Source organism: Dicentrarchus labrax, unplaced genomic scaffold, assembly GCF_905237075.1.
Source record: "Dicentrarchus labrax unplaced genomic scaffold, dlabrax2021, whole genome shotgun sequence".
NCBI classification, from domain to species: Eukaryota; Metazoa; Chordata; class Actinopteri; family Moronidae; genus Dicentrarchus; species Dicentrarchus labrax.
The window spans coordinates 5,327,033-5,342,093 of record NW_026136701.1 but is presented as its reverse complement, the minus strand read 5'-3'; the positions used below and the strand labels follow the sequence as shown (position 1 = coordinate 5,342,093).

At 41.4% G+C, this 15,061-nt stretch overlaps 1 protein-coding gene across 1 annotated transcript; it reads right to left on the bottom strand.

Moving 5' to 3' along the window:
* Positions 1-919: 919 nt before the first annotated feature.
* Positions 920-14,400, bottom strand: ankrd33bb (ankyrin repeat domain 33Bb). Its single transcript, XM_051396721.1, has 5 exons — positions 13,222-14,400; positions 9,565-9,694; positions 4,652-4,792; positions 4,302-4,465; positions 920-4,150 (listed from the first exon to the last, which is right to left on the bottom strand). The coding sequence occupies exons 1-5, from the start codon at positions 13,714-13,716 to the stop codon at positions 3,494-3,496; spliced, it is 1,587 nt and encodes a 528-aa protein (XP_051252681.1). The 5' UTR covers positions 13,717-14,400; the 3' UTR covers positions 920-3,493.
* Positions 14,401-15,061: the final 661 nt, after the last annotated feature.

Sequence of the window (15,061 nt, the reverse complement as noted above, 5' to 3'; positions counted from 1 at the left end):
GTGTGTGTGTGTGTGTGTGTGTGTGTGTGTGGAGAAGAGAGTGTAGGTGAATGTCCAGGGCCATGTGTATGCTTGTACAATACATACCTGTAAGTACATGTGTGTATCTTAATACTACATGTAAGTATATTGATGTCTAAAGGGCCATGAGTGCTCTCTAGTGGTCATTAGAGAAACTGCAGCACAGGTCAGGGTGGCGGCCATTTTAGTCTCTGCAGACAGAGCACCACACCAAAGGCACAGCTTTTATCTTCAGATTTTTGGGGTGGGTCACATCTTTTTCCATCACACATGCACTGTTGGAGCGCAGAACAAAGCGTGTGCGAGGCGCTCGTCACAGCTCCAGGGATGAGAGGTAGGCAGAAGTGCATCTTTTTCCTTATCTCAGCTACACCACCAGTATTTTACGAAAGACACCTGTTGTTAAAAACAACATGTGGCAGACTCTGGAGGCTGGGTTCATGAATTCTACCTCAAGCTGCACTTCGTACTGGCATACAGTGTTTCTCTGCTGCTGAGGTAACAAAGCAAAAGAGGTTTGTGAGATGTTCCACCTCAGCATATAAAGTGTTTGATCAGCCAAACTTTGGAAAGCTCCCCAGTATAATAAGTGGGTGCAGTGAAATATTTTACAGTATTTTTATGGTTCCCAGGAAGATGATTTTTGTTGGTAAGTTCTGGTCATGTGGGAGATTCCTGTAGTGATTCAGCACTCTAAGAAGAAGACCTAGTTCATTAATCCTGAGCTACTGCCACCCCTTATAAGGTTTAACAGTGAGACTACAGTGCACAAAACTCCCTCCGGAATTCCGCTGATTGTTCCTTCAACCTACAGACATCATCCCTGAGAGGACAGTAAATCAGTTTCTACTTGCTGTACAGTTTTCCCACCAAAACACACTTCAGATCACATATGAACCAAGTCTTGACAGAATGTTGTATTTGTTGCTTTTGCATGGTGTGGTAAGTGCAGGCTTGGGGAGTAACGGATTGCATTAACTGAGCTACATAATCAGGATGCAAAATAAGGTAGCTGTAATCCATTACAGTTACAGTACAGTTACAGACAAAAATACATTAAGTAAAAATGGGGATTATTTAGCATTAAAATTCAACAGTTTGTATAAAAATACAACACATTTTTGATCCTAAAACCTTTCCCTTCTGTTGTCTCATAGAATACTCTTGCATCAATGCTTCTTTTTGATAGTAATTTTCTCCTGTTCTGTCTTCTTATTTGGTGTTGAGGTAATCCAAAAGTAACACAAACAGGTAATTAGTAATTGTATCAGATTAAATTTTTAACCCTCCCTCCCAACCCCAAGTGGTGAGAATGTATTCTTCATAATTTAAGCATTTAAGCACTGTGTATGGATTGCACATCGTGTGTTGCTGTAGTAATATTAAAGTGATTTTTTCAGTTAGGCAGCCTCAGAACATCACAAATTAGTTTACCGCAAGTCATTCAGAGGATATTTGTGTGTAATGGGTCACACAGAGAAAGACACTACACAATTAGATGGTTCATTTCAACTTTATGCACCCATGAATGACAAAGAGGTTCATGAAGTTGACCTATGAGCCCTTTATTGTAGCTTAGCTTTCAGAATCCCTCGTCAAGATGCTATGACATGGATTCGTCAGGCCATCAAGTCTTAATTCAGTGAATTTGGCATGTAGATTTGGTTTTCCTTTGCTTGGAGTCAGCTATGTAGTCAGTAAATGAAATGCAGTTTATTGAAGTGACTCAAAGCTGAGCCACTGATGCTTCTAAATCCCACTCCAGCGTTGTTTCTCCACCCTCTCAATATGTAAGTATGATGATATCCTCCATCAGCTTCCATCCCAGTGCCAACATGCTTCAACACTGGGTAGAAAGGAGTTTTGCTCAGTAGTTTGTGTTCCACTACCTAAGAGTTCCAGTTTTTGGCAGAAATGTAAAAAGTAAAATCCGTGCTGTCGGACCGTAATGGTCTCCATCCAGACCAGTTCAGTCCCAGAGAAAAAGAGATCAGAAGGAGAAAAGAGTACAGAGCTTGTGCATCCCTTTGGTATTACATGCTTTACTAGCATCATACTCTGTCAAGTTTCATGACGGCTTAAATATTAAAGGGACATTTGCCTCACAGCACAAAATGGCCATAATCAATCTGTGCTCACACCTCCACTTAAAAACACAACTGATTACTTTATTAAGATTTTTGGGGAGTCTGCACTAATTATTAAGTACATTTTCAACAATTTGGTTGCAATTCCAAGTGTTTACCACTAGTTGGTGATAAAGGTAATACCGTATATTACAATTAAACCAATCTCATTCATCTTTTATAAAGATTTACATACCATATTTGGTACTTTTCCTCACTGTCATTTTTGTAGCAATATATGTAATGTATTTGTGTTTCCAATGCTTTTTTTCATTACTGTCATTCCAATGCAAAATTTAAATACACATGCACAGGAAGAACTAATGGTGGCCCTCCGTTTCTTACAGAGTAGGTGAGATACAGCAGACAGTAGCTGTGGACTATCCCTTGTGATTATTTTTTAAGTCAACAAGTCACAGTCTCGCACTAAGCTGTTTATTTTTGGCTCTGCCTTTCCAATTCTCCACAAAGCCTTTACAAAGCCACTGTGAGCTGGTTCCTCAGCTCAGCTGTCAAATACTGCTCATAAGCTCGCCCCTGTTTTGCAAATACCTGTTCTACTATGTATCGGTGTAAAATGGCTTCTTGGCTTCCTCCTGCGTGCTCAGCGATCCCTTTCCTGTGGCAATCTGCTGTAGCAGCCAGCCACCAATCTTCATTTGGCCGTGTCGGAGCTCTTCTCTGCATCCTGTGAAATCCCTCCAACTGGCTGCCACCTCTGGGCCGTTTCAAGCCCCATTTCTGCCCTCTTGATATTCCTTGCTGGCATATTTTACTGTCAAATTTTACTTTGTTCAACATTTTGCGCTATGTGTCCTGTACTCATCCTTTCCAACTCAGCATTATGTCCTATTGCTGTTTTTTGTATTTCTCCCTTTTCCTTCCCTTAGTAATTACTGAGTCTTACTGATGTTACTGAAGTTTTCCTCATTCTTTGCAGCTTGGTAGCATGTTCCGGGTCGGGAACATCGATTTCTGAAGTATAGTTGACCATGACACTTCTTTTGCCATCCATGTGTCATTGAATTTACCATAAAAATAAGCTGCCAACGTAGAAACATTCATTTCTTTCAGCATCCTAGCAGGAATTACAAATTCTACACTGTATAAATTATGCCTCACAAATTAAGCATGTGAAGGTAGAAACAAGGCAACAAATTCAGCAATATCGGCAATCTCAGCAAACAAAAATGTGCAGTTATATTGACATTTAGAGTTGACGTTTAAAGGAACAACATATATGGAAGCGATAGCACTCTGTATTATAACAGCCAGCTCTTTGAAGTTGTAGCAAGTCATGTCCTGCTTTCTCAAATAATGTGAACATACAGTACGCCCCTTTCCCCTTATCTCCTCCTTATCATGAGTAACTGTCTTTGCCTCTCCTCCTCCCGCCTCCTCTCTACTCTCTTCATCTTGTAGTTCCAATTGGGGATCTCGAGCTGGTTGTGGTTACTGTTCTTTCTGCGTTTTTCCGGTATAAAGGTCGGAGCTGGGGCTTTGCAGAGCCTCACTTTGGGCACCACAATGCCTGACCGCACGCTGCTTCTCCTCAGCATGTTCAGAGGCAGGAGACTTGCTCGTCTCATGGCCACCGTAGACACCGCGGCCACTTTGCTCAGCAGCTGAGGCTGGAGGCTAGCCCTCCGATCCCTCGTCTTGGGGATGAGAAGGACCCGCGAGTTCTGGAAAAATAATTTGTAGTTGTTCAGTCTGTCCGGGCCCAGGCGCTTCAGCTCAGCCACCCGTTGCCTCCTCAGGATCTCCTGCACGGCTTGACGGCGCTTCCCGATGCACGGCGGGCTGCCCGGACTCAAGGTGCGGCAAGCTGTGGCAATGAATGGACTGGAGATACTGGTGGTGACGCGGATCATGTGGTCAAGAACGCCGTCATCCATGGGGTTTATCTTGTTGTTGATGTAAAACCTATAAGGGCAGCAGGAGAGGAGGTTGAGCAAACGCCTCCAGCAGGACTCGGGCTCTTGGGCCTGGGCCACCAGCTCCTGCAGAACAAGATCAAATGTTATAGTTTCCAGGAATCAACCTAAAAAAGAACACATCTTTACTCCTTGTATTGAATATCTCGCAGGGCGATAAAAGGCATTATGTGGTGCATTTAATAGTAGAACTGTAGTCATGATGAATTGTTTTAACCTCCAGCATTGGCCACTCCAGGGAGAAGGAGTCACAGAACTGCTCTGCACAGGGCTTTGCCATCAGCCGATACATCAGGTTAGCCGTCTCGTATCGACCAGTGAAGAGAGCCCACTCCCTGGGTGTCATTTTGCGGCCGTAGTCCCGTGCCTGAATATCACTTCCTGGAAACAGGAGTTTATGGAAGTGGTCAAAGTGAGGGAGAATCTGCTGTATGGATGAATGTACAAATGTAGAGCAGATTACAGTACAGATGTAGTCACAAAGGAGATTTGTACCCTGATATATACATGTAATACACATAGCTTTCAGTCGCTTGCAAGAAGATAATTAAAATTTCTGTGTTTTACCAGCCAGCATGAGAGCTCTGACACACTCAGCCCGGCCCTGCATGGCAGCCTTCATCAAAGCTGTGAAACCGTGACAGTTCCTCCTCTCGATGTCCAGCCCAGGGAAGTAGTTGAGTAGGTAGTTAGAGATTGTCATATGACCTGCAGACAAGAGAGAAACACATACATTGAATAGCTGACATATTGTCTTTGCTGTTCTATATTTCAACGACTCTCAGGTCAGACTCGAACCCATGGTCACCACAGCAAGGACCCAGCCCTAGGACATGAGCCACCAGCGCACCCACATTCGTCACTTTTCTACGTTCTATCTCACTTCTACCATATATCTCGAGGAAAACATTGTAGGTGGCATTCTAACCCACCTCCACCCCAGCTCCTCCTTTTATGTTGTATCTGATTAATCAATGGCATTTTTGTTGCCCTTGATTGTTGCAACATGGTGGACTCTGTGGAAGAGGACCAACGCCCTCTGTAGATATAAAGGGCTCATTCTAAGGTAACTGAAACACAATTCTTATTTTTATTTTTAGGCGATTCCTTTCAAATGTTTCAATAAAAACAAAATCTCTTAACATTTTGGTCTGTTAATCACACATTTGCGACCTATTTCAAGCTTATATTTTGTCAGCCACTCACAGTTGCTGATGGGATTTGAAGTCAAACTGTAGCTTTCTACCCTTCAGCACAGCTTCTTAAATGTTCACAACCTGAGTTCCTAACTGAGTTAATCCAGTCTAAATCCAGACTAATGAAAGAGTCTGATCTACTGAAATTCCTTGATATGAGCACAATGCAGGATTAGCATGGAACAGGAATCTGTTAAGGAGTTACAGCATGGTTGAATGGAAGGGTGAGGAGGATGGGGAATAATGGGAGTTCACCTCTGTGGACCTTGGTTTCATTCCCAGCACATGTCTAGACACTTTCCACCTGTAGTGAAGGGTTTAGGTAAAGTATTCGACCACTGTGCTGCTGTTGTGCACCTGTTCCCCTAAGGTGTTGCAGAATACTTTGTCATGAAAGCGGATCGATACCTCTTTTAATGAAGCAGAAAATGAAGAGTAGTCTGCAGCTATTCATCACAGGCCACAGGGAGCCATTCATCATCGTTAGCAGATGAGAGGCTGAGGCGCCATGTCTGATACATGTGGATGCATCACTGAAATTACTTACCATGGTACTTTCTAATGCCAGCAAATAACAGTGATTCTAGCAAATGGAAGCACCAGACCTCATAATATGCTCTGTGCTTTAATTTGGGCCAATTCTGAAACTCAATTCTCTGCAATAAAATGTCGACCACTGTAAATGATGCATTAAAAGTGTGTGTGGGGGGGGGGGAGAAACATAACAGTATCCAAGGTACGCAACATGTCTTACTAGAAGACAGATTCAATATTAGCTATACAGTAAAATGGGTTTATAAATACACAAATTGATCATTCAACAAAAGCTTTCAGAGGATCAAACAGGTTGTAAAGAAGCCAATATTTTTTTTTCTAGTTATTTTTTTGGCCTTTTAATGGCTTTATTTGATAGATACAGCTGAAGATCGACAGGAAAGGGGGGTAGAGAGAGGGGATGACACGCAGCAAAGGGCCGCAGGTCAGATTCGAACCTGAGCTGCTGCAGCAACTCTGTATGTGGATCGCTAGCTCTACTGACTGAGCTAACCAGGCGCCCCAGAACCCAATATTTCAGACACATTTCTGTGGAAGAGAGGAAAAGAAAGGGAATAATAAAGGTATTACCCTAATTGTTAATTGTCAGCCATAGATATAAAATAAGATAATAACTAGATACCAAATGCCAAGATGGCACGAACTGCTCGCCTGGCGCATACGCCAAAAGCTTTTATAGCTTCCAGGTTTACTTCCTCGTTATGTGGACTAGAGTAATGTTTCTCCCACTTCTACCACCTGCAACTTTCCATTGGGATGAAATCACAGAAGAATAAATCCCTTTTCTAAGCCTGAGGAGTGTTTTACAAATATTAATAGGTCCATGGGTCAAAAATGAATAATAAAAAAGGGCCATAATTGACATTTCAAGTTGCCCTGTCAAGAGTTTTACACGTTTCTTTTATAATGGGGGTAGATGAGTCACAATGGAGTCGCACTGTTTTTTGGCCATAGGGGAATTTTTTTCTGCAATACCAAGAATGGACACTAGGTAAAATGAACAGCAAGGCAGAGTGGCGCCACTGTATCTAGTTCTTTTATATATCTACACTGAACAAAATTCTAAATGCAACACTTTTGTTTTTGCCCCCATTCGTCATGAGCTGAACTCAAAGATCTAAGACTGTCTCTATGTACACAAAAGGACTATTTCTCTCAAATATTGTTCACAAATCTGTCAAAATCTGTTTACACTCTGAGCACTTCTCCTTTGCCGAGATAATCCATCCACCTCACAGGTGTGGCATATCAAGATGCTGATCAGACAGCATGGGTGTTGCACAGGTGTGCCTTAGGCTGGCCACAATAAAAGGCCACTCGAAAATGTGCAGTTTCACTGTATTGGGGGGGTCGGGGGGGGGTCCGGAAACCTGTCAGTATCTGGTGTGACCACCATTTGCCTAACGCAGTGCAACAGATCTCCTTCGCATAGAGTTGATCAGGTTGTTGATTGTGGCCTGTGGAATGTTGGTCCACTCCTCTTCAATGGCTGTGCGAAGTTGCTTGATATTGGCAGGACCTGGAACACGCTGTAGTATACGTCGATCCAGAATGAATGGCACAACAATGGGCCTCAGGATCTCGTCACGGTATCTCTGTGCATTCAAAATGCCATCAATAAAATGCACCTGTGTTCGGTGTACAGAACACACGCCTGCTCATACCATAACCCCACCGCCACCATGGGCCACTCTATCCACAACGTTGACATCAGCAAACCGCTCACCCACACAACGCCATGCACGCGTCTGCCATCTGCCCTGTACAGTGAAAACTGGGATTCATCCGTGAAGAGAACACCTCTCCAAAGTGCCAGACGCCATCGAATGTGAGCATTTGCCCACTCAAGTCAGTTACGACGGCGAACTGCAGTCAGGTCAGTCAGATGAGCTTCCCTGAGACGGTTCCTGACAGTTTGTGCAGAAATTCTTTGGTTATGCAAACCGATTGTTGCAGCAGCTGTCCAGGTGGCTGGTCTCAGACGATCTTGGAGGTGAAGATGCTGGATGTGGAGGTCTTGGGCTGGTGTGGTTACACGTGGTCTGCGGTTGTGAGGCCGGTTGGATGTACTGCCAAATTCTCTGAAACGCCTTTGGAGACGGCTTATGGTGGAGAAATTAACATTGAATTCACGGGCAACAGCTCTGGTGGACATTCCTGCAGTCAGCATGCCAGTTGCACGCTCCCTCAAAACTTGCGACATCTGTGGCATTGTGCTATGTGATGGAACTGCACATTTTCGAGTGGCCTTTTATTGTGGCCAGCCTAAGGCACACCTGTGCAATACCCATGCTGTCTGATCAGCATCTTGATATGCCACACCTGTGAGGTGGATGGATTATCTCGGCAAAGGAGAAGTGCTCACTAACACAGATTTTGACAGATTTGTGAACAATATTTGAGAGAAATGGGCCTTTTGTGTACGTAGAGAAAGTCTTAGATCTTTGAATTCAGCTCATGATGAATGGGGGCAAAAACAAAAGTGTTGCGTTTATAATTTTGTTCAGTGTATGTATATCTATGTCGTTAACATCCAGCACTTAGTTCCTGATTCAGCTTTGGCCTGTACTGCACATAAATAAATGGTAGCTAATCTGGCTAAACTGCCAGCTAGTTAACAACTTGTAATCTGACAGCTTGTTGCCTCATTGGACCTAGTTTTAGGATTATTGCCTAGTTCAGCAATTGAGCTCAGCTATTATTTTGATGAGTACAATGTTAGTACTGATGGCCGGAGATATGAAAAAAACACAAACAATAAAGCTTCAAGTTGTCATAAAGAACTACACAAACAACAAAATGTTATTCATGTCATTGTTACATATTTACTGATTACTAAAGAAACTAGAAGCATTTCTTGGTATGACAACACTTTGTCTTATTATTTCACAACATGGACGTATCTTTGTATAACTACATACGTATCTTATTAAAACAAGAAACTTGTTGTAACATGATTGTTTGTTGCCCAGAGACACTAGCCTAGAGTAGTGATTCCCAACCTGGGGGTCAGGACCTCTACTTGTGGTCGCCAAAGCTTTACGGGGGTTGCAAGGCCTTCTTGATTTTAAGGGGTGTAAGAAAACTTCTAAACTTCTAAACATCTTAACTTTGAACACCTGAACACAAGTTGTATTCACAGAGCCTTCTCTCTCTGCTAAACAGCCTTGTACTGAATTAGAAAAGTTAATACAACCAAAGAGCTAATAGAACAATGGCTAAACATCAGGGGAATAAAATACTGAATTAGTCCAAAAGCCTATTAGGTATCATTGGTAAAAATTAAATAAACATAACACAGACAATATCAGGAAAAAATCCTATCTGAAGCAATATTCACAGGAAAAGTCACAAATTTTAGACAAACTTCATGGAGTTATTTTGTTATAATATTTGGGTTCATTGTACAGTATTCTGTACTGTTATTGTTATGCATTGAATATAATATGAAATGTCACTTTTTTGATTAATCGGGTAACTTAATTGAGAGCAAAATATTAGTCAGGTACAGTCTGTACAAGCCCACACAGTCAAGACAAGAGTCAATCTGTCTAATAAGTCAAAAAACACTACCTGTGGGGGTGTTTTTTAAGAAATACTAGCACTAACAACGCCCCTGCTATTAGTTACAGGCTCACCATGATTGTTACATTTGTTTAAAGTATCACACCAATAGATGTTTAAAAATTCTAACTATATAGGAGTTCAAAAAGCCAGAGGTGTGTTTACCTGCTTGTGCTGCAGTAATAAGAGCAGTGTTGCCCTCGTTGTCCTGCCAGTTAACATCGAGATACGGGCACTGAGAGAGGGCGATGACCACGTCCACGTATCCATGGTAGCAGGCCACAATCAGGCCAGACTGAAACACAAAACAAGAGTGCTTGAGTTTCCTCATTTCTCCTCGTATGAGATTGATTTTGTCTTTTAAAAACACCAAAAGGGTTTCTTGGGGCTACGGTGAAGCTTGTTTTAATGGATTCATAGCTGTATTTCCTCAGAGGAGAAAATCATTGCAGTAATTCTGATGAACACAAATAACGCTTATCAGTCATGCTGCCTACAGGCCAAATAAAAGGATGTTTTTCACAGTGCATAACAGACTGATAGGGAGTCTGTAATAGCCTGTTAGCTCAGGCTAAACATGGGTTTCCAACTGGAGTGGTAAGTTGCCGAGCATCTAATTGCCCAAATTGCAACTGGCTGGTTTGCTCTTATTTAAAAGGAAAGTAATAGCTGTTAAATCAGAGGTTTTGGATTGGGGGTAAATTATTATTTTTTCTTTCATATTTTACCAAACAACACATTAACAAAGGGGACAGGTGTTGCATTATCCAGCTTTTGAGACAGGTAATAAGTCTTCCTGCTAACTGATAAAACAATCCACCAATTCCACCAATCGGCATGCTGAGTTTAACCAGCTGGCGGTGTGACAGAATGTGACATCAAACCAGCACACTGCAGTTTGAGTATTATGTAGTATTAAGTACAGATTTTAATTCTAATTATCAGTAGTACCTAGTGATTGTTTTGTGCAATGTTGAGGTTTAGTGATGACTGAATCAATTCCTATTGCATTAGTAGTTGTATCATATGTTTCTATCTATCACATCTGCCTCAGTGATGGAGATGCACTTTTGTCCTCAGACATCCCCGACCGCCTGAAAACCTGAGGACTCAATTCAGACCAAACTGGATCTTGGGGTGCACACTTTCTTGTCCACCTTGGTTTAAAATTGGAAGTAAAATTAGGTGTTTTAGTCATGAACTAAATTGCTGAGATCTGGTCTCACTCCTAAAAGTCCAGAAAGGCAAATAACAACAGTGGTCAGACGATCACACAGTTTATAGGCAAACCACCACTTTAAGCAGTATCTAAACCACTGATACTTAAAGTGAGCGCTCCTGTAGCATCCCTCTATTGCAAAGAACAGTGTACATTTATAACTGACACCATTTACACCCAGCATTAACATGCAAACTGGATAAGGAAAAACATGTTAATGCCTCTTGTAAATTCACTGTGCTCAGAAAGTTATCAGTGTGTGTAACAGGGGCCTATGGTAAGCACAATGGGTAAAAATGTAATTGTAATGTAACCTCTGGAATCTCAAATATCTTTAAAACAGAGTATATGTAAGTGTTTTCCCTTCCACCCCTGTTCTCCAAAGAGATAAATTCAATGAACAATCTTAAAAATATTTTTAAAATAATCGTATAAAGTAAGTAATTAAGAGTAAACCAAAGTCCTGCAGAAAGGTCTCTATGGTCTGATTTGTGTCAGTAACAAAAGTCCAAACTTGGCCTATAGGGTCTGAGGTCCCAGTAAAAATGTTTCTGTCAGCAGATTTGATACAAAAAGTTTTATGATTCACACAAATGTAGCTTCATTTTGTTGTAGTTCCCACTGTAGCTCCAATCTTCCCAAATTAGGTATGACAAGTATTAAATTATGCCTCGCCACTACCCACATGTGGAAAGCACCTCAAAAGGTACAGCTGTTCAATTCAGTCTTTATGGGATACGACAAGAACTTGATTTAAAGGTAGATCAAGAGGTTGGGATTCTGAGACAATGGTGATGTCATGAATTCAAAGAAATTACTTCAAAGCTTTGACTTTAGAGTGACAAATAAGAGAGAATGTGTGTTAATAACTGAGCAAAATGACTTGACATTTGCTACATATGTAAGTTGCATGTGATGGTACGAATCAAGTGAACTTTGAAAAAACGCAGACCGTATTGCAATGTGGGGAGTTGAAGAGAAATCGTGAATGTTATGCAGTCAGACAATAAGGTCAGTGCTGCACAGTCAGGAGTCCAGTGTGATTCTAATGCAACAAATATTAAAGATGACATCCACTTTACAAATCCTTTGTGTTAAGGTTTTTTGCTGAGTAACACTACAGACAATGAGTCTATTGATTCAACTCATTTCCATGGCAGCATATGCTGTGTCACAGTGCTCTAGGACAGTCCTTCTCTGTCTGTTCAGCTCTACAAGCATAGGCCTGTTACCTAGTGCTTGGGTCAATGTCTTATCAAGCCCTTTAAAAGCTGAGCCCTGATGCCCCTCCCCAATCTGTCACCGGAGGCTTAACCAACTTCTCTGAACCCTCCTTCAGGATTTGACCTTCAGTGGCTGACCCCAAAACCTGATGTGACTGTCAGTGAGAAAAAGTTCACTCTGGGACGACTTTTTTTTTTTTTACCTTTGTGTTACATACAGCTACACGGTTTAGTAATTGGACTGAAATGATCAATTAAAGAATAAACGCTGACACTTTTTAAAGAAATTCTACATTTTAGACTTTGTGTTTTGTGAACCCTAATAAAATCTGAGCAGTAAGAGTTCTGATTAATACTTGTAAACTGTGGACTTAACAGCTTAAAATGGTTAAAATGGTACTGAGTGGACAAACACCCTTGAAGGTATATGTACTTACAAAACATCATGTATGCTGGGCAACAGCAACATATATACCATACCAAGGTATACTATAATTATGATTTTAAATCATATGATTTGAAGGTTTAACAGCTCACTGCTGACAGTGTTGTATCACTGATGCTGCACGTCAAATCAGTTACACGTGGAACTCAATGGAAAATTGGACACATATAAAATACATAATTATCAGTACCTAACACTACTGCTGACTATTTTTCAAACCACAATGTGGTGTCTCATTATTTTGAATGTATTTTGTTTGTTCAAATTGATAAGAAGTTGATAAAAAAAAATGTTTCGTTCCAATGCTCCTGCCAATAAGACTTTCTGGTGCACCAGAACTTTGTACTAATTGTGTTGTATTTCCTACCTTTGAATCAGACATTCTTCTGCATTTATTTCCACACAGTATAAAAATCAGCTTGCTGACTCAAAAGTTACTTGAATTGTGAAATCTATCATAGTGAACGTTAAGTCTGCCAAACTCTGGTCAAAGTTATTATTCAGGTAACACAGAGCAGACTATTAAAATCAGTATGGACTTAATCTGGATCACCATGCGGTGGTATTAATGGAAACCAATGGCTGCATGTAAAGTAGTAAAATACACCTAAAAAGCTGAAACTTAAAACTGAATTCATTGTTGAATGGTCAGAAGTCAACTAAAGTATGCGATCTGCAGAGCTAAAACTTACATAAACTTGGTACATTGGTACAGTTCTTTAAGAGTGATGCTCATGGAACATAATGTATTTTCACCAGTCAGGTTTAGCAAAATTAGTTTTCCAATTGAAAAACATTGGGATTCTGTTGGTTACCATCAGTAAAGTTGGAAACAAAATGAAGACTTTGCTGGTTGCAGGTAAGCAGTGAAAACAAAGCCATCAGTGCCTGAGAATCAAACTTTTCCTTAAAATGCGTTGAACCCAGACACTTACTCTTCTGTTCCTATCCGTCTCTTTCACTTCCTCTTCGGTCACTCCTTGTCTGATCATAATCTTGACGATGATGGCGTTGTTGTTGCAGCAGGCCTTAAAGAAAGAAATTGGCTCGGGGCTGTCAGGGCTTGGTGAGCGGTACATATAGGGTAAAAGTGAATTGTCTGGGGGATAGAAAGAATCGTCTGAGGCAATGCTCTGTGTGTCCGAGTTATCGGACAATGCCTCAAAGTCCAACTCCTCGAACTCCTGGTAGATATCGTCCTCATCCTCCCAATAATTTTGTGTGTAATCAACTTCATTCCCCTCGTTATCGTCCTCTCCTGACACCTCAGACTCATCCCCATTTTCGTCAACATTGATAATGGACATGGTAGGTGTATCCATGTCGACTTTATAGGTCCTAAACTCAGTCTCACCCGGTCCCACGCCTCTGGCAAATCCATTCTCTCGAACCTTTGAACCTTCACCTTGTTCCCCTGTTATTAACACCATTTAAACCCTCCCCTTCCCCCACACACTTTTTAATTTTTTTGTGGGGTGCCAGGACAACTCTAGGAAGCCCTAGAGTTCATGTCCACCATCCTACTGCAATACATTGTCTCATTCTTGTATTTGTTTCTGTGAAATGTCAGGTTTCCTAAGAGATAAGGGTCACCAGAAGTCACAGGGGAGGGGTGAGATCTTTACACATGCTCCCAATCCCTCGGCGAATAAATCTTCTTAGAATGCCATAGAGGTTAGGATTCCCTAGAACTCCAAAAGACAATTTCATTAAGAAAGGTTTGATCATAAGCATGATCTGCGGTAGTCACTCTTGACTCATGTGGCCAAGGGTCAATAAAAACTGAAGTGTTTTCTTCTTGAGAGAGTCAGCGTTGCATTTCCAAATAAATGCAGTTTGATAAACCCAAGAGTATCCATGAGTTTCGAATTGTGGCAAAGCAAACGGCCATTTCCATGTGACTCTTCACAAAGGCGCCAAAAGCATCACCCCTCACATCTGTTAATCATGGCATCAGATCCCAAACGGACTGCTTGAATTCCTGAATTCTTGATGAGAAGTTAAAGCTGAAGTTGTCCTCTGGAAAGTAGAACAGGCAATCGTCTTGTTTGAAAACTGTAACAGTCACCGCTAACAGCACTGTGCAACTAATCCCGTGTTTCCCTGTGGAGAAACACTGGGCTTCCTTTGATGATGGCCAGCAATGGGAGGAGACATTCTCTTGAACTGACGCATGATAATCCCTTTAGTCGTTCTCTCTCTCCCTCTCTTTAGCTCTAGCTGTTCTGTCCCGTTCCCCTCCCCAGTGAGAAGAGTTTGAATGTTTTCTTTTGGAATATAATAAAGTGTAAAGCTGAATGGTACAAGCACAGAGGGAATGTCTTAACTTTTTAAAGTCTTCTCTTGTAATATCTGTAGACGTTTTACAGGGACAACAGAGGAAAATAAGCTATTGAACCAGAGTGTTCTTCTCACAAGACATTAAACACACTGAATAATAAAGAACATGTAAAATCAATGCAACAAACCAAAAGATCCATGCCGATAGTCACATGAACATGAATTTATTAGCTTTGTTCTCACAGAGATATCCTTATTAGAGAATTAAAGTCATTAGTCCACCTGGGCCAGTCAACCCTGCCCCCTCTGGTTTCATCCTCTGATGCACTTAACATTGCCATCTTAAATGGGATTTCTCAACCACGCGTGTGTACAGGGTACAGTGGAAGGACTGGGATCAATGTCCCTAATGTCAACCTTCGTCAATCTAGGGCATTTTGAGTTTGATGAGAGTGAACCAAAACAGTTAAGTCACGGGCCATAATATAAAACACT